Raw genomic sequence first — 26,293 nt, 5'->3', positions numbered from 1 at the left:
ACAACCTACAGTCAAACCCAAATTTCTTCAGACACCTTCAACATTTCTCACATTACCAAGCAATGCTTCATTGTGTTCAGTCTGTGGTGTGAAAAGGTCTGAAAGGATTAAAAAAGTATATAACAAATTATATCTGGCGTCTGAATAATTTTTGGTTTGACTGTACACTCTAGAATGAAAACATGTTGAAATGAAATTGTATAAAAATACATTTATTAAATTCAACCTACAGAGTATTTGCCGTAAAGCATATAACAGCATAATAAAAGGATGTGTCGTATATATAATGCAAATGCATGATCAGATATGTTATGGAGAAGCATTTCATAACTAAAAACATTCAATTCACAACACTTAAAACAACTTGGTAGCACGCAAATGTGGTGTGCCTTCATTTGAATGGGTTTTAATGTATGTGTGTGTCTTCTGTACGATGGTCAGATCTGGAAACGTCTCAAGACGAGGATTTAGAGGACCGTGGCCTCCCGGATCGCTTCAATCCATCTAGGAGAAAAATATGATTGTGACATTTAAACGGCAAAAACATGAAGGGTTTTAGATGTCTTTTATATAACACTGACCTGTCACAGATCTGGCTGTCACTCGCTCTGAAGACGTAGTACACAGTGTCTTTGTGATAAAGTTTAAAATGCAGGGAAGATTCGGGTTGCTCTGTTCGGACAGAAAATCCCAAAAGAGGCTGGCTTTCCAAAGCTGCAACGTCCTGGATACGATAAATAAAAGCAGTGTAAAAATGCTATATAAATAACTTATACTAGTGTATAAAATATGCCTGGTTACATAATGCATAATGCATAATTTGTACTGCTAAAAAAAAAAAAATTAAGAAAAACCTTAAATTAAAAATAAATTAAAATTTACCTTTATCTTTTGAAGAGAACAAAAAATGATACTATAAAAACCTCAAAAAACGAAACTGAAGACCTGCTCTCTCGTGTGTTGTGTTTGATGACAGAAACCCGAACACATTAACACATGATTGCTCTCATTTACACATCAATGGCTATTTCTGCTTGGTTACTAGACCCTCCAGTCACCATCACTGATACTATCACTCCAAAACAGCAGAAGCTCCAGCTATGAGAGTAGCACTGACCTCCTGGTCATCTCAAACTGACTTCAAAGTCTGCATAACACTAAAGATGGACACCGTTTATATATTCTCACCTCACTGGCAGCGTAAGTGTACAGAACTTTGTTCATGATGACAAACCAGAGCCGTTTCCACTGTTTTCTGCTGGCCTTCGTCCTCTCCAGGTAGCCGCTCATCGAGGACCCGTCCGTGTTCGCCGAGACCTAAAATAAATGTACATGTACACAGACAAAATCTAAATTGAAAAGTATATTTTGCTCATCAAGGCAGCATTTATTTGACCCAAAAATCCAGCAAAGGCAGTGGTATCGTGAAATTTAATTGCAATTTAAAATAGCTGAATTCTGCTTGAATATACTTTTAAATGTCATTTATTGCTGTGATCTGAGCATCATTACTGCAGTCTTTAGTGTCACATGACCTGCTCAAGAACCATTTCTGATTATTATCTCATAAAACAGTGCTGCTTTATATTTTTAAGGAAACGTTCTCAGGATTTGGAGTATTTATATGAAATGCAAATTGTTTGTAACAATTTAACCAAGTGTCGGGGAAAGTTCCTTTTTTTTTTTTTTTGAAGTAATGCATTACAATATTGTGTTACTCCCTTAAAAAAAAGCAAGTAATTGCATTACTTTTTCTCATCTGGGCTGAGCTTCTTTGTTTTTAAAATAAAGAGTTGTATTTTTGGCAAATGTAAAGGCCCTTTCACACCAAAAGTGAAATGAATATTAGGTAGCCCCGTTGTACTCTATATTTATTATGTGTATATAAATACACACACATACATGTATATATTTAAGAAAAATATGTTTATATATTAAATATATTTATTTAATATTTTCAAAATGTATACATGCATGCATGTGTATTTATATACACAGTAAACACACATATATTCAATTTAATCCCACTTTAAATGAAAGTGTCAATGTCTTCCACAAAAACAATGATTGTTTTTGAGTGAGAACTAATCTCTGGATTTGCCTACGTTTCTTCATATATGATTTTTTTCCTCATCCAACATTTTCTTCTGCCTGCCGTCTCGCCTCAGGGAAACCAGCCCTCATTAAACAGGCTTTTCAGATGCTTCAGGAGCCACAAAAATGTAATTATACATTGGTCAGAGTGCATTTTTCACCTGCCATTAATACTTGTAAAAAGACGTAATGTTTGCATTGATAAAACAAACCGTATAATTATAGATTTACATATCATACGTCACATATTACAAACTGTACAAGAGGCAGCACAAGACAATCTTCAATGGCTGGAGCAAGACAAACCTCGACAGACTGTAAACCTGAACCTGGCTTTATGATATTGGGCTAGATTCGGACAGCTTTGTGTGGCATATGAAAGACGGTTCATTGCATCATCACCTCTTTCAGGGCTGCTGGTATTTTCTTCTGCTTTCTGAAGGGAAAGGCAGCGGGGGACTTGCCAGTAGGTGACAGAAGTGAATTACTGGGTACTTGGTCACCTAATATTAGTAATAACACACACATAAACACACGCTTTTATTGCAAATCAATATAGGTAGAGGCTTCAAGCAGACAGTTTCTGTGCGAGTGTGTTTGTGTCAAGAACCTGAACTATTTTGCTGCAAAGCGGAGAAGCAGAGATCACAAACTCGCGCGAGGTGATTCTTCAGGTATTTCAGCGGCTGTTTGTTAGCTGAACAGGCCTGACACACAACCTACATGCCAAGAGAAGAGAATGCATGCTTAAGCACACGCAAACATCATGCAGTGAACAATTACTAGCTGACAGACAGACTGAAAGAAATCTGGTGCATGTGGAAATTAAAATATATATATACATTTTGAAAAATTACAAAAACATCTGCCAAGTTCATGTTGGTTTCGAATGGTTTTGAAAACGTTTACACAGCTTTTAACAATAGTTTCAATTTAGTGATTCTTAAAATGACAACTTAGAGATTCTATCAAGTACAATAGTATTAATTCCTTACGATCTTTAAAAATGTTCTTAAATTTATGTAAGGTAAAAATAATTTTTAATTAATACGAATATAATAATTTTAATATGAATCAATAGTTCAAACTGTATAATGTACTGTATATGATTAAGACAGTTGTTTCACATTGAAATTTGTACTTTTTAGAAGCTTATGGTTTAAAGATTTGATGGATGGATAGATGGAACAATAGATAGATAGATGGATAGAACGAAAGAACGATAGAATGATAGATAGAACGATAGATAGATAGAATGATAGATAGATAGATAGATAGATAGATAGATAGATAGATAGATAGATAGATAGATAGATAGATAGATAGATAAATAGATAGAACGATAGATAGAACGATAGATAGATAGAACGATAGAACGATAGATAGAACGATAGATAGATAGATAGATGATAGATAGATAGATAGATAGATAGATAGATAGATAGATAGATAGATAGATAGATAGATAGATAGATAGAACGATAGATAGATAGATAGATAGATAGATAGATAGATAGATAGATAGATAGATAGATAGATAGATAGATAGAACGATAGATAGATAGAGATAGATAGATAGATAGATAGATAGATAGATAGATAGATAGATAGATAGATAGATAGATAGACACAGACAGACAGAACGATAGATAGATAGAACGATAGAACGAAAGATAGAATGATAGATAGATAGATAGATAGATAGATAGATAGAACGATAGATAGATAGATAGAACGATAGATAGATAGATAGATAGATAGATAGATAGATAGATAGATAGACACAGACAGACAGAACGATAGATAGATAGAACGATAGAACGATAGATAGAACGATAGATAGATAGATAGATAGATAGATAGATAGATAGATAGATAGATAGATAGATAGATAGATAGACACAGACAGACAGAACGATAGATCGATAGATAGATAGATAGATAGACACAGACAGACAGAACGATAGATAGATAGATAGATAGATAGATAGATAGATAGACAGATAGATAGATAGATAGACAGATAGACAGATAGATAGATAGATAGATAGATAGATAGATAGATAGATAGATAGATAGATAGAAATAGATTAGAACGATAGATAGATAGATAGATAGATAGATAGATAGATAGATAGATAGATAGATAGATAGATAGACACAGACAGACAGAACGATAGATAGATAGATAGATAGATAGATAGATAGATAGATAGATAGATAGATAGATAGATAGATAGATAGATAGATAGATAGATAGATAGATAGATAGATAGATAGATAGATAGATAGATAGATAGAACGATAGATAGAACGATAGATAGAACGATAGATAGATAGATAGATAGATAGATAGATAGATAGATAGATAGATAGATAGAATGATAGAACGATAGAACGATAGATAGATAGATAGATAGATAGATAGATAGATAGATAGATAGATAGATAGATAGATAGATAGAATAGATAGATAGATAGATAGATAGATAGATAGATAGATAGATAGATAGATAGATAGATAGATAGATAGATAGATAGATAGAACGATAGATGGATAGATAGATAGATAGATAGATAGATAGATAGATAGATAGATAGATAGATAGAACGATAGATAGAACGATAGATAGAACGATAGATAGATAGAACGATAGATAGATAGATAGATAGAACGATAGATAGATAGATAGAACGATAGATAGATAGATAGAACGATAGATAGATAGATAGATAGATAGATAGATAGATAGATAGATAGATAGATAGATAGATAGATAGATAGATAGAACGATAGATAGATAGAACGATAGATAGATAGGGGAATAAGGGGAATCATCTCACCTTCCCACAGGCTCTGCAATGGTGGCGTCTCCAGGTGAGGGTGAACTCACAGGTGCAGATCATGCACATAGTGGCCCTCAGGTCTGGGATCCATATCGGGGCTTTGGATCCCAGCTGGGCCCCACTGTCTGGAACATCTTGGGGTGCCTGGAAATTATTGCAAATTGAGAACAAAACTGCACACATGAAGCATTATGATGATAAAGTTTATGATTTAAACTCCGTTACAGTCATTTCAATTGGTTGGTTTACCATCTCAGGGTTTCTGACTGAGGTGAATGTGGTCTCCTTCTTGGTGTAATCGTCAATTGCGGTGGAAATGGCCTGAAGCCACTCATCTCGACATGCGGCAGAGCTTTGAGGATAAAGCCACAAGAGTGTATCGATCAGAAACATACACATTCATTTGTATGAGTTACAAGTACATGGATTACATGGACTACAAATTGTATGGATTTCATGTTAAAGGGCATGAAATAAAAGTCAATGATGAATGATAAGAATTTGGACACTGAATATATTTTTTTTTTTTTTTTCTCAGTTCACTAAAAATTGTCATTTATTCACCCTGCTTTAATCTAAATAACGTTCTTCTGTGGAAGAGAAGATATTTTGATTTTGATATGTCTGGGTTGTTTTTGTCCATTCAATTATATTTTGGACACGACTGACTTTCAAGTTTCACTGTACTGGCAAAAAATGTTTAATTGTTCTTCAAAATATGTTTAATGTTTCCCAGAAGACAGTCTGTCATGTAGGTTTGGAGCGATATGAGGCTCAGAAAATATGGGGTGAACTGTCCCTTTAAGGATTAATGAATAAATAGGATAAAAATTAGCACCACAACCCACATATTTAATATTTTAGCATTTTATGGAAAGATTCTCACCTGGCAGATAAAATAAAAGATCGTTCAACACTCTCGATGTTCAGCTCATTCTGATACCCCTCCTGACTGGGTTTACTGACCTGAGCGTAATACAGACAATGATAGAAAATAATAAGACATTCTGAAATGTATGTAAATGGGTAAAAATATCCATGTAAAAAAAATAAATAATTTAATAAACAGGATTGCATTTTACTGTGACAATTTCAAAATAAACAAAAAATCTCACCTTCATCTGAGCCAGTGACAGTATGTTGTTCAGTTTGAAATTACCCGTTGCTACCGGCGAGGTGTACAGAAGACTATCATTCAACTGTTCAAGAAGAAATAAGAAATACATTATTCTAGATCAAGAAAGATGTAAAAACCTCAAAAAGATATTTTATGTTTTATGTCAGAAAAGGCCAATATTATGGGGGAAAATCTACAAAAACAAAACTAACAAAAGTCAACAAAAGAATCAACAAACAAACATAAAATCAAACAATAAACATCAGCAAACAAAAACAACAAACACACAAACAAACAAACAAAATCAAACAAATCAACAAAAATAACAGTCACCATAAAATCAATGAACAATAAACATAAAATCAAACAGCAAAATCAATGTAAAATGAACTAACAACAAACAAACAAACAAAATCAATCAACAATCAACATAAACAAATCAACATAATCAAAATTAACAAGTCAATATAAAATTAACAAATAAAACCAGCGACCAATCAAACAAAAGAAAAAATGTTACAAAACCAACAAGTCAACATAAAATCAACAAACAAAACAGCCAACAAAATCAGAACCAACAGAAGTCAACATGGAATCAATATAAAACAAAATTAACATGTCAACATAAAATCAACAAACCAAAAAAAAAAAATACATAAAATCAAACAACAAAAGTCAACATAAATCAACTAATAACTACAACATCAAAACAAACAATTAACAAAATTAACAATCAAAATTAACATAAAATCAACGAAATCAAACAAAACCAAGTTTTCAACCAAGATTCAACATAAGATACAACAAACATTTTCCCATTGTTTTCACTATTTTTCAGTTAAAATAACCAAGGGGAAAATATATATATATTAATCAATAATATCATACCCTAACATCCAACTAAATCCTGACAGGTAAAATTAAGCCCCGCCCACTGAACAGAGTGAATTAAGCCACAAATACAGAAGCTGCATTGTGAATATTGTTTTCATGCCATGTTTAATAAAACCGAATGAGCAGTGTGAAGACCGTCACTTACTAAGAAGAACATTCGAGGCTGCATCACTTTCCTGGAGAGCTTCATCAAGATCCCTTCCTTTAATAAAACCTAAAAAAAAAACCACACATTAATATATTACAAGCATTTACGATTAAAACAGTTCAACAGGAATTATCAGTTGTAAATGTACCCTTCCTGGTTGGACGATCACATGATTCCCAGTCAGGCGACACTGAACCTCATACAGCTTCTGGCTGTTATCCTGCGTAAAAACCACATTTCACATTCCTCAAAATTTTACAAAAAGCATAAGATATTGTGTGTATCTTTTAGAAACGAAAAAAAAAACTGAATCTGAATTACCTCGTGCCTTACGATTTCATTCGCATGATTAGCCACCTCCTTTACTATCGTTAAGGCAGCTGTAAACATGTATAAAGATATTGTTTATATATCATATAATAGAAGATTGAGATTTATTGTGTGCCTAATAAGACCATTTATTTTCACCTTCTGCATCTTTGTAGTCTGGCGATTCTTCATCTAGATTGTTCAGATAACCTAAGGAAAAATATTACAGGTGTACAGTATATTTAAAAATATATTAAATGTATACTTATACAAAAATAACACTTTGAATAATAAACAATTCGATTTTTTTTTATCACATTTCCACTCTTTTTTTCTCTCATCAAACATAGCTATGTGTTGCAGGTGCTGTTAGTTTTCCATGATAACGGTGCCTTTAGCTTCTAACAATTTCATAAAGTTGATTAAAGTAATTATGAAGAGCTAGAATAATCCTTAGTGTGAATATTTATGTAATCAGTGCATGTGTATTATTATATACATTGTTCACATTTTTTGCAGCATTAAGCCTGAACTGCTTACACAACACAAACATGCAGCAACATGTGGCTCAGACTTCTGCTTCCTCTGTAAAGCTGATTAGGTGTAAAACTAATGCATGCAACTGACATATCACACAAAGTTGCTCTTCTGAAAACGTGTCGCTCTTGTGTTCAGATGTCTGAATGTTAACGGTCACTGAAAGTGAGTGTCTTTATTTGTGTTGTTTGCTGTCAAGCTCCACTGTTCTCTTGCGCTTAGTAATTTGTATGGCTGGGCATCAGTGCAGATTTCCTGATTCAATTCTGATTCACAAGCTCACACTTGCATATGGAATAAATTCTCTCACTGCCCTACCCTAGCAACATACCTACCCTAGCAACTCTACATACCCTAGCAACTCTACATACCCTAGCAACCCTACCTACTCTAGCAACTACCCACTATACCCTGGCAACTGTAATGTTTTAAAACACTACTCAGAACACCTTGGCAAGCACGTAGCAACACCCTGGCAACCACCCACAATACCCTGGTAACTGCAATGTGTTAAAAAAAAAAACACAGAACACCTTAGCAACCGCATAGTAACACACTGGCAGCCACACACAATACTCTGGAAACGGCAATGTGTTAAAAACACACAGAACACCCTAGCAACCGCATAGCAACACCCTGGCGACCAGCCACAATACCCTGGAAACTGTAATGCAATAGAAAACACATAAAAACACCCTGAAAACTGCAGCACAATGGCTAAAAACTACTCAGAACACCCTAGAAACAGCATAGCAATACTCTGGCGATCATCCACAATACCCTTGACCCTGTAATGTGTTAAAAACTACTCACAACACCTTAGCAACCACACAGCAATGACCTGGCAAATGTAATTTGTTAAAAACTACTCCTAACACCTTAGCAACTGCATAGCAACACCTTGACAGCCCACAATACCCTGGCAACTGTAATGTGTTGGTAAACTACTCAGAACACCTTAGAAACCACATAGCAACACCCTGGCAACCACCCACAATACCCTGGAAGCTGTAATGTGTTTAAAACCTACTCCTAACACCTTAGCAACTGCATAGCAAAACCCTGGCAACCACCCACAATGCCCTGGAAACTGTAATGTGTTAAAAACTACTCAGAAGACCTTAGCAACCACAAAGCAACACCCTGACAGCCCACAATACCCTGGCAACTGTAATGTGTTGGTAAACTACTCAGAACACCTTAGAAACCACATAGCAACACCCTGGCAACCACCCACAATACCCTGGAAGCTGTAATGTGTTAGAAAACTACTCAGAACACCTTAGAAACCACATAGCAACACCCTGGCAACCACCCACAATACCCTGGAAGCTGTAATGTGTTTAAAACCTACTCCTAACACCCTTAGCAACTGCATAGCAAAACCCTGTCAACCACCCACAATGCCCTGGAAACTGTAATGTGTTAAAAACTACTCAGAAGACCTTAGCAACCACAAAGCAACACCCTGACAGCCCACAATACCCTGGCAACTGTAATGTGTTGGTAAACTACTCAGAACACCTTAGAAACCACATAGCAACACCCTGGCAACCACCCACAATACCCTGGAAGCTGTAATGTGTTGGTAAACTACTCAGAACACCTTAGAAACCACATAGCAACACCCTGGCAACCACCCACAATACCCTGGAAGCTGTAATGTGTTTAAAACCTACTCAGAACACTTTAGCAACCGCATAGCAAAACCCTGGCAACCACCCACAATACCCTGGCAACTGTAATGTGTTAGAAAACTACTCAGAACACCTTAGAAATCACATAGCAACACCCTGGCCACCACCCACAATACCCTGGAAGCTGTAATGTGTTTAAAACCTACTCAGAACACTTTAGCAACCGCATAGCAAAAACCCTGGCAACCACCCACAATACCCTGGCAACTGTAATGTGTTAGAAAACTACTCAGAACACCTTAGAAATCACATAGCAAACCCCTGGCAACCACCCACAATACCCTGGAAGCTGTAATGTGTTTAAAACCTACTCAGAACACTTTAGCAACCGCATAGCAAAACCCTGGCAACCACCCACAATACCCTGGCAACGTAATGTGTTAGAAAACTACTCAGAACACCTTAGAAATCACATAGCAAACCCCTGGCAACCACCCACAATACCCTGGCAACTGTAATGTCTTTAAAACCTACTCAGAACACTTTAGCAACCGCATAGCAAACCCCTGGCAACCACCCACAATACCCTGGCAACTGTAATGTGTTAGAAAACTACTCAGAACACCTAAGAAACCACATAGCAACACCCTGGCAACCACCCACAATACCCTGGCAACTGTAATGTGTTAGAAAACTACTCAGAACACTTTAGCAATCGCATAGCAAAACCCTGGCAACCCACAATACCCTGGCAACGTAATGTTTTAGAAAACTACTCAGAACACCTTAGAAACCACATAGCAACCATCCACAATACCCTGGCAACTGTATTAAACACTACTCAAAACAACTTGGCAACCACACAGCCATGCCCTGGCAACTGTAATGTGTTACAAACTACTTTTAACACCTTAGCAACCGCATAGCAACACTCTGGCAACCACCCACAATACCCATGCAACTGCAATGTTTTAAAACACTGCTCAGAACAGCTTAGCAAGTACATAGCAACACCCTGGTAACCACCCACAATACCCAGGCAACTGCAATGTTTTTAAAAAAACTACTCAGAACAACTTAGCACTGCAATGTATTTAATAAAAAAAAAAAAACATTGACATGAACTCATAAGTGGATCCTCACTGGTCAGGAGCAGCTGATACTGTGGAATCCTCTGGATGGGTTTCAGCATGTAATGTTTCACTGCCAGGTTTGCACAGCATGGAAGGCTCTGTATCAGTGAGAGAGAAAGAGAAAGGCAGATTATGGCCAGAGGGACATTTTCAGAAGTTTTTAAGAATGTAAAAAAAGAAGAAAAAAAATCAACCCAATATACCATTCACATCACTACAAAGACTGCCATTCACACAAACTAGAGCATCTTGGTTACTACTGTCTGAAATGAACTGAACAAACAGGTCGGAGTGGTTCTGTCACCTCAAACTCTCGGACGGCTTTGGCAAACGCTGGGTTTTTCCGGCAGTGCTCTTCTAGAAGGGCCACATTCTTGTCAAACTCACGAATATAAGTGGAGTACATTTTCAAATAAGGACCTTTCTTCACAAATATGTCCGCTACACCACAATGCTCGTTCCTGTTTGAACAAGGAAACATTTATAAATAGCTCACATAAAAATACTCTCTGGCATCATTTATGTTGTTCTAAACCTGCATGATGTTCTTTCATCCGTAGAACACACAAATGATATTTTGCAGAATGTGCTGGTTGCTCTCTACTAGAAACAGATCAATTCAATTTGTGAACGAATCATTCAGATTCAGATTCATTTGATTTAGACTCAAAAGAACATTGCTAATTGTCAAGAAGGGCTACTGCAGATGTCAAAATTTACAGTGAATAAGTTAAATTTCAGGATGTTTTTCACAGAATGTTATGACATTGCTTTTAGGAATTAGGAAAATAGTGCAAGAATCTTTAGACTATTTCTATGATATTTTATTGTGCACTTGGTTCCTTTTTGAAGCTTGAAAGCTGCAGTCCTTTTCAATGTAACTTCACGGAAAGGAGCAACTAGCACATTCTTTAAAGTTTCTTATTTTGTGTCAGAAAAAAGTCAGACAAGTTTGGAATGACAAGTGGGTGAGTAGATGTTAAAAGAATTATTATTAAATTCTTGAAGTGTTTATTTCAGTGACTAGTCAAACTTTTTGGATAAAATGATGGATAAAATTACCCCCAAATATTATATGGGTCAATGATATGATGTTTATATTTGGAGCATCTATTAAACTAATCAATACATAGATTGACTTTTTTTAATTTAATTTGTTTAATTTTTTTTAATAGTTCAGGTTGTTAAATGTAATGTAGTGTGACTGTAAACATGATATTTACTGTAGAAATTGTTTTTAAATAAATAAATACATTTTACCGTAAAAAATGTTTTTTTTTTTTTAAATAATGATAATTTTTTTTGTTGTTGTTTACACCACACCACACTTATTAAATGTAATATTTATTACTTACTTATTAAATATTTTCTTGAATATTTTATTTAATTTATCTTGAATATGAGCCAACATTAGTACAAAGAGTACATTTCTACAACTTGACACATTTATTTTAAACTGGATTTTAAATGTCACTCTTATATGTGACCCTGAACCATAAAACCAGTCATGAGGGGCAATATTTTGAAATTGAGATTTATATATCATCTGAATAAATAAGCTGTCCATTGATAGCTACTGTAGCTACTGACTTCCCAGCATTTCAATATAAATAAGAAGGTATGCCGGACTGTTGCTTTCGGATAGTTTGTTGATGTTTTTATTACCAGTGAGCAACCCGTTCCTCCAGCTCTCTCAACAGATCACAGTTGAGCTCGTACAGCTGCGGCAAATAACACAAGATCTGGTTCAAGGCTCGCTCGTCGATTACGGGTTTCCCCGCCTGACAGGAGGCCTTCAGCACCGCGTCACGAAAATCCTGCAGGGCAAAAGGAAGGGATATTAAATTATAGAAAATGAAACCATTATTCAAAGACCTTTTACTATCAGTAACACCAAAAGATCTGATATTGGCCAAAGTCTTTGTAACTTACAAGGAAATATCCGTGAAGTTTACATATATTTCCTTTAACCCTAAAATACGGGTAAAACGTGAATAATTAATTATTTTATGTTAAAACAGCACATCTTGCCCTATTTTTACAGACTTTTCCTAGAGTGTAAATATGTATATGTATATATTTATAAAGTTATTTTTAAGTTAAATTTTTATGTCGGTGCCGATAGCCTCGTGGGACGCGCTGACATACAGCGCCGTTGCGCTTCGGACGTCCCGAGTTCGAGACCCAGCTTGCAGACCTTTCCCGATCCCAAAAAACTTCCTCCTACTGATTCCAAACAGTAAAGTGTGCTCATATAAATGTATGATATGACTCTTGTTGTAGCAGTTCGATGAAACTAGTTAGTCTCTACTCTAACAGCTGAATGAAAAAACCAGCTTGCTACTTTGATGCTTCCAAACTGCTATTTGTTTTAAAAAATGGTGATAAAAATACTGAGAAACTAATAGATTCATTGCAATAATGCTACTGCAAGTCAGTCTGCTTTCACTAATAATGCATAAGAAGCAGATGAAGTATTAAAAAGCAGATTTAGAAAAGAGCCCATGTGACTGATTTACTCACATTTCATGAAACAGGTGCATAAGCAAGGCTTTACATGGGATATTACGCAACCACTGCTACTTAACGTGATTGTGCCTAAATCAACTCAAGTCATAGTGAACACTTACTACATGGAGGAGCTTCAGCACTTTCACAAATCTGGAAATAAAGAGAGAAAAAGTACAATTAAGAGAATTTTAAGAAAGAATATAAATATCAAAAGAAAGGATTTATGCAAATAAAACTTAAGTTATTGAATTTATGCGAACAAGACTTACATTTTCTCTGAAGACGAGATCTCATTTACAATGTGCGCAGCCTTGTTCTTCTTCGCTTCAGTCTAGAAAAAAAAATTATGAAATTACCATCAAAAATAACTATTTAGCTCTGATTAAATAAGTAAACAATGTGTTTATATACTTTGTATATCCTGTTCTGTAATATTTCCATAAATATAAAACTTTTTTTTTGATCATTGAAGTGTTATCTTATAAAGTGTTAGAAGATTTTATAGCATTTCTTAATAATGTGAATGCAGTACCTGTTTTTCTCTATTGACACTGTTATCCTCATCTTCTGAGCTGCCTTCATCATCTTCTGAATGTGTATCATCCACTTCCAGCACTTCTTCCAACACATTTCTGGAAGGAAATCAAAAGACCTCTCAGATTGTAAAGGAATGTGAGAGGAACTGAAGAGCTGTCATGAATACATCACCAAATTTCCCTTCTTCCCTCCAGAACAGCTCCAGAACCAGGGGCCTCATTTATCAACAGTAGTGTAGAAAAGATTCTATATTTTGTCCTTATATTTCAGCACATTCCTACATCTTAGTACAAGTTGGTATTATGCACACATCGCACTGTTGATAAATGAGGGGCCAGAATGACTCAGAATCTGTCGTTTGAATTAAATGTAGGTCAAATGTGAAATCATTCAGCAACACCTGTTCAGAATGCTGTGGCCATGCTTCAGATTCCACGTGGAATGGGTGCGTCACAAACCAAACGAAACTTTTTTTAAGTATATATGTATCGGCCTTTTGTTTTGTTGGTGCTGTCAGCCAGCAGGTGTCTAATTATTGCAGTATAAACAAGAAAGACAGCCCTAAACCGAACTTGACCATCTGTCAAATTATCCATGGCTAATGTCCAGCCTTAATTAAATAATTTTGTTACTGATATTGTGGAAATGCATTTGAAAATGTTATTAGAATTAGGTTATTTTAAAATCAGGTGATATTAGTTTATTTTGTTTTTTAAAAAATGTATACAAAATAATTAAAGAATGGTCTCCTTTTCAATTAAAAAGTTATTTAATCTAACTGGATAAAAAACCAAAGAAAATTGGAATTGGCATTTGAATGACAGGAATATGAATTTACCAAATATGTTGCTAAAATATTTAGTAAATATGATTATATATGTAAACTAACTACAAATCTCCATCCCTATGTATAGCATTTGTTTTAACCTTTTTTGAAAAAAAAAAAAAAATTATTTTGACAAACTTTGCTTTTATAGACAGTTTTAACAGCTGATTTGTTTAAATTTCAGTTCATATTTTATTCTACCTTACATTCAAATTCAAATTTCAATTCTGCATTCTACTTAAAGGGTAAGCTCGCAAGGATTAAAGTCTCAAACCCAAAGAGATATTCTTTCTTAAAGTTAAGACTCGTCGACGCCCTCCTAAAACGTCTCGTTTAAACATGCCCCCACATGTCTACATCACCGTGTGAGAAGATTTGCATAACACCGACGAAATGTTCACGCAAAGAAAGAAGGCGTAGCTTTTATTCTCGATTTAGTATTGTTGCTGCCGCTTTCATCTCGTGAGAGGCGTAACATTTCCGTCACACGCTTGAGGTATTCAGCCAATCACAACGCACTGGATAACTGGCCAATCAGAGCACACTGTGCTTTTCAGAGTGATGAGCTTTGTCGTAATTGATGCTTTTCAGAAAGGCGAGGCATAGAAGAGCAACAATGTGTTTTTTGAACCGTAAACCACGTAAACACATTGCATTACAAACCAAATACACAAAGTAATGTTCTTTTTAGCAACACTAAACCCCTTTAAATTAAAATTCAGGAATCAAAAAATCATGAATTATTCATGCAAAAATGAAAAATTATTTCATACTGTACATTATAATGTTGTCAAGCATCACAATAGTAATTACAAAAAAAAAACCTTTCAGTGTTTTCACAAAATAAAAATTGGCTATAAGTTCAAACATAAATATAACTGCTTGACCTGCATTGGGCTTTTATTTTATTTATTTATTTATTTATTTTTTGGCGGTTTTTGACTTTATTCGTATAGGACAGTGTAGAAGGGGGCGGCATCAGGAAAGGTCCTCAAGTCGGGACACCTGAACATATTGGACAATATTTCATTCATATCCATGCATACTAACCTTTCAAGAAACCGCTGCTTTTTGGCATCTACACAGTGTTCTGGGAACACATCAGGGACTTCATAAATACCATCGTCCACATATTTTGAAGACTGGTATTGGTATTTATTGGCATCCTGAGCCTTCGCAGGGCTAAAAGGAGGCAGGTTTTCATATTCTGCGATATCTTCATATGCATGTTCGGATTCACCAGCATTCTCCAGATCTTCATCGACACTCTGCTCAACTCCTAATATGTTCCCAATCACTGCTCGCCTCAAATTCAGTGCATCTGGGAGTCCATTGTTTTTTGTATACGTTTTATGGGAGCAGGTTTTTGGGTGGATTTTTTGCGTTTGCTTTTATTGGTGTCCACTGACTGTTCATTCATAACCGGAGCAAGACTGACATCCTGTCCACTCTTGACAGATAACTTGGACACTTTTTTGCCAGGTTCAAGGTCCATGATCCTAAGAAAAGAGGTCTTCTTGAGGCCATCGGGTTTATGGGTGTCTGCTGACGATAAGGACTTGGATTTTGGCTTGAGAGTCTTGTTGTTTGGCACATGACTTGCTTGCTTCTTCTCAACTGCAAGAGGGAGATGTCCTTCAATGTGACCATCGTTTCTCAGTGGAGATTTGGACGCTGGTGTCTTTTTAGGAAGCCTAGCTACTGAAAGCTCTGTAGCCCCAATGTTGTTGTGCCTGTGGCCATCAGGTCGAAGTTTTTGGGTCTTCTTCATTGTGTCTTTATTGCTTGATACCAAAATCTCAACTGCATCCAGATTTTGTGTTTTCTTTCCAGTTCCCTGTACACCAATATCCTGGGATTTATTTTGTTGCATCCGAGGGGTCTTCTGTCGTGGGGCAGGAGTTGGAGCACCCTTCTGGCTGATGCACTGGGTGCTTTTCGCACCCCTTGAGGCCTGAGGATATTTGTTCTCTCTAGAATGTCTTACAGCATTGATATTCACCTTCAGACTTTCTTCTCGTAAGAGATCTGGATCGTATACATCAACAGGTAAGACAGTAAGCTCTTTTTTGGTAAGGCCTGTTGACTCCTGAAGGACAATGCTGGATTGTTCCTTCAAAGTTTTGCGCTGCGTGGCTACTGGTGCTTTTTTAGGTGGCTTTGTAGTGGACGGATAATATTGCGCACTACTTACGACTTGTTGACATTCTAGAGGTTCTGGATCGCTATCAGCAGATGAATTAACACTAGAGAAATTGTTGTTTTGGTGCTTCCTGGTCAACTGCATCTCAGAACCACTCTGATGTGCTTTCAATGGCTCTGTGTTCTGGGACGTTTTCCGAGGTTTTTCAGTTGGATGGAAATGATTACTATTGGATGAACTGTGTTCGGAGATGCACTTCGACAAATTAGGTGTCACTAAATGCTTCTGTTCTTCTGGTATTCTCCATGGAGGTTTTAATGGGCTCTTTCTGGGTCCTTCGTTTTTGCTCTCTTTATACTTATCAGGACTTTGTTGACGAACATTTTGGTTCTTTTCCTGTGGTGAGCAATCGGCACAGTTTCGGTCATTGCATACGCAGATGGGAATGATGTAATCCCACTCCGGCTTGTTGTTCCCAGTGTGCGCTTCATTTCTGACATTTAAAGCACCAACGTTCTTTGTGATGTCAGACGTTTGTTGTGACACAGGTTGATGGCCAACCTTGGATGTGAGGCATTTCGGATTGAAAGCTGGAGGGGGGAGTTTGGAGAGGCATGGTTTTGGTGCCACATCAGGCTTAACTTTGCATTTAACAGCTGGTGAGGAAGGCTGGTAAACACACAGCTTTGAAGCAGGTGGATGTTCTGTTTGCATCGGTGCTGGGAGAACCTTCAGTTGTGGTGCCAAAGGTGGTTTCTGATCACCAGCTGAGAGGAAAACGAAAAGCACATAGAGAAATATGAACAAGGAAAGAACTCTTTGGCTGAAACACAGTTAGCTTATTCAAAACATATTTTGCTGTTTGTGTTATAGTACATTTTACATATTCTACACTACAGTATTTAAAATGAATGATTCAAAGGGAAGCTTTTGCAGAGATGCCACAGAAGAACCAATTTTGGTTCCACAAAGAATATTTCACTGAAATCAACCTTTTGTTTTATTTCTTATTGAGAAGGGAAAAAAAAAGAAAAATCTGAAGAAGCCTTTTCCACTATAAAGAGCCCTTTGTGGAATGAAAAGGATAATAATAATAATAATTTTCTCTATATTAAAATCTAGTAAAAGATTTAACATAAGTTTCACCACAAAGAAAGAATATACTTTTTTGAAATATGACTTTTATCCAGGAGTGTAATGATGATGCTTTTAGGGGTCAATTTGACCTCAGCAAGAACAAACAACTGCATATATGCAGCAAAAAACAATCAGAAAATCTATGTAAAAATCATTAGCATATTTTTTTTTTTTTTTCACACCTGAAACATTCACAAACATGTTACATTTTAGCAGTGCTGGGGGAAAGTTACTTTTAAAATTAGTGCATTACAATATTGTGATACTCCATGAAAAAGTAACTAATTGCGTTACTTGGTTACTTTTTATGAAAAGTAATGCAAGTTAGGTCTAGGCTTGCTTATTTTATTATTTTTATTATTTTATTTTTACAAAAATCCAAAAGTTCTATTTTGGAAGGGCTATCTGTAAGGGCCCTTTCACAGCAATAGTGAAAAGAATAAGCATCAAGCTGAAAGAAGTGCCTTGCGTTACTTATTTGAAAAAGTAACTCAGATATTTCATTGCAAATTTAAAAGTAATGCGTTTAAAAATAAAAAAGTAATCTGAATACATATTTTCTGTTACTTGTAATGTGGTACCCCCCCCCCCCCAAAAAAAAACATTTTTTTTTTTAAATATTATATCTAAATATTCTTTAAGTCGTTAACTCATAAAATTAGAAAAATGCCATTAAGTGTTACATTAGCTAAACATTAAATAGGCTTGGAGTCTATCTAAACCCAAAACAGAAAGTTGTTCCAACAGGCAGCTTTAAGATGCTGTCATTTCAGTTTCTACATTGATCACTACTACACTGCAAGAATGTACTGTACTTGGAAAATCCCCAGCTTCAATGGAAGTAATTATTTATTTCTCGGGTAGATATGCTTGAAGGCGTTTTGCCTCCGCGTGACAACTAGCCTAGTTATTTTCTCTTATCTTTGACTTTCCTTTTAAAAGTGGATTCAAACAAGCATAAAATAACTCAGGTGATATCCTTTTCACGTTTGTCTTTTAAATGACACGTCTTTTAAATATCGCATCAGCTTATTGTATAATTAAAATGGTTGTAGTTGTGACTTTGTGTGCATTATGTGAAGAAGAAAAAAATTAATAATAATAAAAAAAACCTCACCTGCTCTCTTCATCGTCCAACAATATTCACTTAACGTTATTCATGATATTTATGTGACCACCAGTAAAACTCCGCTGTGCGTTTGTGTTTCCAGGCGCATGTTTTCTAGAAGTTTAACACACAATCCAAGGCGATGTTTCAGTCCAGTTTAATGAGGAAAGACTGTGATTAAATTCTTTAAAAGGCTCAGGGAGGGCGGGCTACACGTGCCTTTGTGTGTAATTCAGGTTTTAGTAATCCCTTCCATTGTGCGCCTGAGTTATTACTGCTTTAAAGCTAAAAGTCCCATATTGGCGTTAATACAAAGAGAAAATAAAACTCCATCTATTTCTGTGCTAAATGTATGTCGGTAAAAGGAAATAAATCTGTTACTGATGAGCATCGATTAAATCTACTCACAAGACGTTTTCAATCACATTTGTGGAGGCTAAATGTCAACATTAGGCTATCTTTCAGTCCCCTCAAAATCTAGCCTCAATATAGTTGTGCATATAATATGTTGGCTAAGTGTGAGAAATATTTAGCGATAAATTGGATTCCAATGAATCCCAAACTCCGTGTTTCCATTTTGTATGGATCTCCACATGCGCCCCAATGAGCAATACTCGATTTGTGAACGAATCGATTTTTTGAATCAGATTCACAAACCGCAAGCGGTCTGAAAGATTCAGTGAATCAGCAACTCGTGATTCATTGAACTGCCTCGGACATGTTTAATTCGTAATGAGCCGATCAATAACCGACAAGGAAAGTGAATGTTTGTAATGTGTATCTAGATATGGTTTTATGTGGGTCGTTTAGAGCATGCGGATGCATGGTGTTCTGAAACCACAAATTAAAGGCCTAAATGCAGAACGCTATGGCGTTCAGTGGGGCATTTAGAGGTGGACCTCTATATTTTAGCAACTGGTTAAATCATGGCTGTATCGTTTTGAATGCCGCTAATATAACCGCCCTTTTTTGTACTACACAAATAGATGCAGCATCGATCCCCACATAATGAATCTGTTTGGTGAACCGTTTAAAAAGTTCGGAGTCACTGAATGAATCTGAATTGTTTGAATCAGACCTTGCGTCCCATGTGCATACTATCCACCCTAAATAGTAAAGCCTTAAATAGTAAAGACTAATATCACATAGAATTTAGGATGGATAGTGTGCACATTGGGACTTTGAAACAAACTGTAACTTAAACTTAACAGTTTTTTTTCCAGTGATTTTTCAGGTTGCATTATTATGCCAATATATGGTGACTGTCTTTATGTGTGTTTCTTATACTCAGAAAAACTACGTTACATACCCAAATTATACAGTGGCGCACTCTAGTGATTGAGAAATGCAATGTGAGTTTCAGCGAGGGTCAAAAGGCTGGCATTTATTTACATGCACTAAAGTTTGTGTGCTATACATTTTTCAATTCACAATATAGAAAAAAAATGCATATTATAAAATATAATAAACAAAATGCGTTCTCTTTGTACCATCCAAAAATATAAATGTTGAATCCCAGTGTTTTGATATGTAGTTTAAGCCAGCAAAGACAAACAGCGCTGTACTACTCCATAAAAACGAGGCAGAAACAAACTCACATATTGTTGCATGAACAAAACTGTGTAAAATGTGTTTCATGTTAATGTAAATATTAGAAATACTGTGATTTGCTCACCCCTCCTCAGAAAACTTGACGCTTAAGTGACATTTTACAATTGCTCACTTTTTGTCAGTATAAGCCAGCAGGTCTGTGTGATTTTCATTACTGCTCCTCTGAACCTAGATACTGGTCCAGCATACCTCAGTCTGAGAGTGACACGAGTGTTACATATGCATGAGCAGAATTTATTGTTTTTTTACAGAATGCCTACAGTACACATTATGGGAGTACATGATCAAATACTTTTTTTTAGGCACAGATTGCATGTGTTGTGTGATAATTATGATTTCATTGCCCACTGAGTGTGATGGGCAAAAAGAGTTCACTAACGACACTCCATAGTTGGAACGCTGATGTAAACATTTCCTGGAAGAGGAAAAGGACTGGATTTTTATCAGGCAGACAGAAGGAATCCACAACATTATTCTCCACACATTTCTGACACTTCATCACATCGGCGGTTCTCGCACACCGATAAAGAGGCACTATTGCATTAATTCTTTTAAATTCCTCCTCGAGAACGCTGCGCTTGTCATTCTGCCAGACATCTTGGAAGACAAAAGCATTCATTTTGGCTTTTCTTTTATTTATCCAATTTCTAAGGCCTTCCATAATATTGTCGTCACTCTGAAGGCATGTTTTCACACAAGGTGAGTTGTACGAAAAGAACACTACACAGTCCGCGCTGGATTTCTCTTCTAGAAGGTTGTCCATGAGAGAGGTACCTACAGGATAGAGCAGAACATGCTCAGAGTGTTCTTCTTCTTTTTTTTTTTTAATTGGTCGTGACGCAATAACATTTTTTGATGATGTGCAGAGTTCACATTTCTGTTTCCCAATGAGAAGATTTCTCACATTTGCAGCATCTGTCAAGCTGAACTCTGTCTGGATATCAGATTGTTCATTTGTACACTGATCCTGGTGGACAGCGATTGCAAGTGCATACTGCAAATCTTTTTTCCCTTGCTTTGGCTGGACACTGGAAGACATAAAATAGCATAGGTTATCATAATTCTCAGGAAACATTGCATTTTCTTTGTTCCATGTGCATTTTGACAAGTTTACATGCACTCTACTTATTCAAAACTGAATATATTTATACATTCAACAACTTTAAGCACAAATGTACCTACTGTTTATAAAAATACTGGGTCATTTTATCAAGGCAGACAGTGTTCACACCCTCAATGCTTTGAACATGCAGATGAAGCAGACAGAGGATGATGACGAGATGCCTCAGCAGTACCCCAGACGCCTAAAGTGAAAACATCACCCATTTCAGCACAAAACTTAAGTTGAGTTCATCCAGGAGATGATCTGAAGAACCAGAGTGTTTAAGAGTAGAAAAGTAAGTTTACTCATTGAATTTGAATGAAGCTTACCATTGTGGCTGCTTGAATTATGAGGAGGAAATAGCTTTTGATTTCAGAGATGAAGTGCAGTTGTTTATCTTCTGACAGTGCTGATGATCGGGGGAAATGAAGCATATATAAAGACCCTAATGTAAGTTTATCATTTACTAAGTCGATTAGTGTTTAACTTTTGTGCTTCTCACTTTTAAGTTAACTGATAATCTTTGACGTCCTCTGTATTGATTTAGTGACCACCATAGTAACTTTTTTCCGAATATGGTAGTAAATGGTGGGCGAGATGTGCTCGGTTACCCGCATTCTTCCAAATAATACTTTGTATTAAGCAGAACTTTAATCTCTCATTTAACATTAATTGCTCACGAAAAAAGAACTTAATTTTAGCATTCACTCTCACTTTCAAGTGTCATGGCAAAACATGCTGGGAAGTATAAATACTTAAAGGGTAACTCCACCCCAAAATGAAAATGTTGTCATTAATCACTTAGCCCCATGTCGTTCCAAACCTGTAAAAGCTCTGTTTGTCTTCGGAACACAATTTAAGATATTTTGGAAGAAAACCGGGAGGCTTGAGATTGTCCCATAGATTGCCAAGTAAATAACAGTGTCAAGGTTCATAAAAGGTATGAAAGTCGTCATCAGAATAGTCCATCAGTGGTTCAACCGTAACGTTATGAAGCGACGAGAATACTTTTTGTAAGCAAAGAAAACAAAAATAACGACTTTATTTAACAATTCCTTTGTCAACGGTCTCCTCTGTGTCTCTCATTATCACTGTATGCTCTTCTGTATCAGCCGCCCCACAAGGATGCGCTGTTTCTAAGTGTATTTAGCTTTGATTTGAAAGAAAACCTTGTAGTGCAGCTGATACAGGTTGATAGCTGAACCACTGATGGACTATTCTGACAACGTCTTTCATACTTTTCTGGACCTTGACACTGTTATTTACTTGGCAGTCTATGAGACAGCATTGGCACTCTCATCAGTGCAAATTAATCTTTTGTTTTGAGTAGAATTTTCACACTGGTGTGTGAAATGTCATCTGAACAAGCAAGTAACTTGTCTGTCACTTTTGTTCCGACCAACCGAGGGGGAAAAAAGAGCATTACAATAAATCACGCTAACAATGGCGATTAAATCTAACAATCGCTTAGCTCATATCGCATCAAACCGTGCAAAAGATTATTACTGTTATACTTAGTTCTCAAATTGTGATTGTTATCAACATCAGCACTGCGTGACAACAAGTTGTCTGCCGGTTGCTGAAGAGTATTATAACATATCCGCGGTTCTGGTAATAAAAAATAATATTCTAATTAATTGTGGGTGGATCGCGGGTGGAAAAATGGAGCCGAATTGCCTAAAACCTGGCACAGGATATGGAGATCTCATAGAATGCATAGTATTAGATTATAAGTTAGCATTTGGTGTGTTATTGATAGGTAGAAATGGGTATTAGCGTGCATATGATAAACACGAGTTTGACGTGCATATGATATACATTTTGTGGCTTACATATGACACAAACTGACGATCTGCAGCAGAAGGAGGAGGCTGAGGAGGAGGATGGACAACCAGAGAAGGTGATGGAGGATGGAGCGACGGAGGTGTGCAGATGGAATTCACCATGGAACCAACAGGAAGCAGCAATGACATGGGTAGTAAGCACGAAAAGGTGAACCGATAACCGAATGTATCTGCTGTGTGCACATAGCCCTAGTCTAGTCATTGTTTAGTTTGTATTTTGTTAATGTTGGCAAACTGCATTTGGGTTCACATCTTGCCATCAGTGGACTTCGTTACACTAACAATAAAGATGAACATACCTGTTTACAAACCTCTTTATTTACTTTAAGGTCCATATGTCCTTCTATAAAATTGTCCATGCCTCACAAAAGTTGTTTTTTAACCTCTGGGTTATATAAGCAGGACTAAAGGTTATTCACATTGATTTGGGCTGTTATTATGCCCCTTTCAGTGAGGACAGACAAACTGCTTCTCATTGGACACACTCACCCAGACAGTTTTGTAGAAGTCAAAAAGGAAGCCATTCTAGGAGTGGATGAGTTTGGGGAGATGAGGCAGGCCGTAGCTGCAACATTACAGTTAAACCCAGCCTCAGATAAAGCAAAATTGATTGAGGAAATAAAACAGGAGGTTTTCTTGCAGTTAAAAGGAGAAATAAAGGAAATGGTGGTTGGAATGATTAATTAAGTTCGTGAAGAAGTACAGAATTTATTGCCTAACAGTAGGGGTGTAATGATTCATTCGGTTTACGATGCATCGATTACAAACCCTGACGATGCATATGCATCGATCTTGAAATGTGATTTTTGTATTGTGAATCGCCGAATCGTGACTTCTATAGCGATTCAGTGCTTTCAAAATATATACACATTAAATTACTACAAGCACAAATGAATGGAGACCTTGAACAGTGTTCGTGCCTCGCATCTCTCCTTCAGGCGCTCCACTATTTACCGCCCGAGACTGTCACAGGATTGCGCTCGCGCTCCGTTCGTCTCACTGCTTTAGAAGAGATCTCAACAACATCACACACTGTGCTCAGATATTTCTCCTTAGCTAGAGACTCTGGATCTCTGACATTTGTCTCTTTTAAAGCTTTAGAAGAGATCTCAACAGCATCACACACTGTGCTCAGATATTTCTCCTTAGCTAGAGACTCTGGTATGGGATTACCTTTGTGCCAGTTAAAATGAATGTAATTTTTCAAGAAACCTAATATAAATTGAAACTGAATAAAATGACTTTGAAACTGAAAAAAAAAAATGCAGGCAAAATCTCTGACTTCGTTTTTAATACACTGCATGTTTTGCAATGATTTTATCCTCTTTCCTTCACTGATCTGTACTTACAAATGCGCTTCCAGAGTTTTCATTTATGCTTCTGGGGCCGGTTGCACCAACTGTACGTAAGTTAAAACTTAGCCTAGTTTTGATGTAAATGGGCGTTACAAAAAAGTTACAACTTAGTACTAAATATTTTTTCGTTGCACCATTACAATTAGTTGAAGTGTAACTCTACATATAAACTAAATATTTACGGAAGTGTCTGGTCAGGAGTAATGGCTGATTTATACTTCTGCATCGGTCATATGCCGTAGCCTCTACGCTGTAGGATGTGCGTCGGTTTTCATTTATACTTCTGCGTCGTTGTCCGCGTCGACGTGCAGTAGACTTGCAAACCGCTAGTCTACATTGTCCACGGGCATGTTGCTGGTGTAACCCACAGTACCACGACAAAAGCTGAAGAAGAAGCAGCTTGTCGGAGACGCATCAGCTGTGACTGCGGCAAATAAATATCAAAGAACAGATAATTTATTTAAAACTACAAAAAAGAGACGACAACGAAACAGCAGAAGATGGCATTCTTTCAATCTCCACAAGGACTTGTACCATCCCTTACGAAAAATAAGTTTATTCAAGTGTGTTATTAGTATACGTCTTTTAAACTAAAAATAGGAAAGTATGCTTTTAGTTTACTTTTTATGTCTCAGAAATATACTTAAAATGACATTTAAGTATACTTGATTTATACTTACAAAAAGGCTAAATATATTTGAACTATACTTGTGCTCCTAGAATCCTGTGTTTTCATTGTTATACTGTAGAGGGCGCTAGTACACATCTTCTGTACAGAATTTCCCAAAAAACACGAGTGAAGAAGAAACAGATACTAACACATGTAACACGATCATCTGACATGAAACAGCATCAAAACTGTAAAGTTATGGAATAAAATGTCGACCGATGAAGAGGTAATAATTACAGTCGAGCTTTGGGGTGTTGATCGACTCCATCTACATTTTGATTATCATTCTGAATCCAATTCATAGTCTTTTTTTAGCTTTTTGTTCAAAAAGTTATTTCTTTATTTTTTTATGAAACTTACCCACATTACATTAAAGTGTTTAAAAAAAGAATGCATGAAGCTAGAATAAAATGTTTTTGTTTACAAGCAGATACCCTGTTCTTTCTTTGGATGTTTTGTATGTTCAGATATTCATATAACAAAATATATACAAATTAAAACCTAAATAGGGACATAGTAGTATACTTGAAGTATGATGTAAAGTTCACTTAAAGAAAACTTATGAGTATACTTGCAGTATAAAACTACTAAACTAGTAGTTTACTGAGACTTTACTTCAAAGTGTACAAAGTATTTAATTAGTAAACTATCAGTATACCTGTAAGTTCACTCTTAGTATAATCGCAGTACAAACTACAAACATAGAGGTAAACTAGTTGTGTACTCAAAGTTT

The 26,293-nt window shown here is 36.2% G+C and overlaps 2 protein-coding genes across 3 annotated transcripts; both read right to left on the bottom strand.

The window, feature by feature from the left end:
* Positions 1 to 207: 207 nt before the first annotated feature.
* On the bottom strand, positions 208 to 19,615 carry LOC109070801 (FYVE, RhoGEF and PH domain-containing protein 6-like). Its single transcript, XM_042753350.1, has 22 exons — positions 18,988 to 19,615; positions 15,974 to 17,500; positions 15,641 to 15,926; positions 13,760 to 13,859; positions 13,497 to 13,558; positions 13,347 to 13,377; positions 12,382 to 12,533; positions 11,021 to 11,177; positions 10,727 to 10,814; positions 7,569 to 7,619; positions 7,422 to 7,480; positions 7,249 to 7,320; positions 7,098 to 7,166; positions 6,057 to 6,140; positions 5,828 to 5,907; positions 5,191 to 5,293; positions 4,939 to 5,085; positions 2,705 to 2,813; positions 2,497 to 2,597; positions 1,189 to 1,317; positions 582 to 724; positions 208 to 504 (listed from the first exon to the last, which is right to left on the bottom strand). Exons 1-22 carry the CDS (start codon positions 18,998 to 19,000, stop codon positions 468 to 470), a joined length of 3,600 nt encoding a protein of 1,199 aa, XP_042609284.1. The 5' UTR covers positions 19,001 to 19,615; the 3' UTR covers positions 208 to 467.
* A 1,187-nt stretch (positions 19,616 to 20,802) lies between these two features.
* LOC109070810 lies at positions 20,803 to 22,149 on the bottom strand. Of its 2 annotated transcripts, XM_042753393.1 has the most exons (4): positions 22,021 to 22,149; positions 21,772 to 21,893; positions 21,494 to 21,617; positions 21,229 to 21,363 (listed from the first exon to the last, which is right to left on the bottom strand). In XM_042753393.1, exons 1-4 carry the CDS (start codon positions 22,123 to 22,125, stop codon positions 21,337 to 21,339), a joined length of 378 nt encoding a protein of 125 aa, XP_042609327.1. In that variant the 5' UTR covers positions 22,126 to 22,149; the 3' UTR covers positions 21,229 to 21,336. The 2 variants fall into 2 exon arrangements, with proteins under 2 accessions (XP_042609326.1, XP_042609327.1); XM_042753392.1 differs by having other exon boundaries at positions 20,803 to 21,617.
* Between the last annotated feature and the right edge of the window lie 4,144 nt (positions 22,150 to 26,293).

Source organism: Cyprinus carpio, chromosome B25, assembly GCF_018340385.1.
Source record: "Cyprinus carpio isolate SPL01 chromosome B25, ASM1834038v1, whole genome shotgun sequence".
NCBI classification, from domain to species: domain Eukaryota; kingdom Metazoa; phylum Chordata; class Actinopteri; order Cypriniformes; family Cyprinidae; genus Cyprinus; species Cyprinus carpio.
The sequence above is the reverse complement of the archived record's forward strand: the minus strand, read 5'-3'. Positions and strand labels throughout refer to the sequence as shown.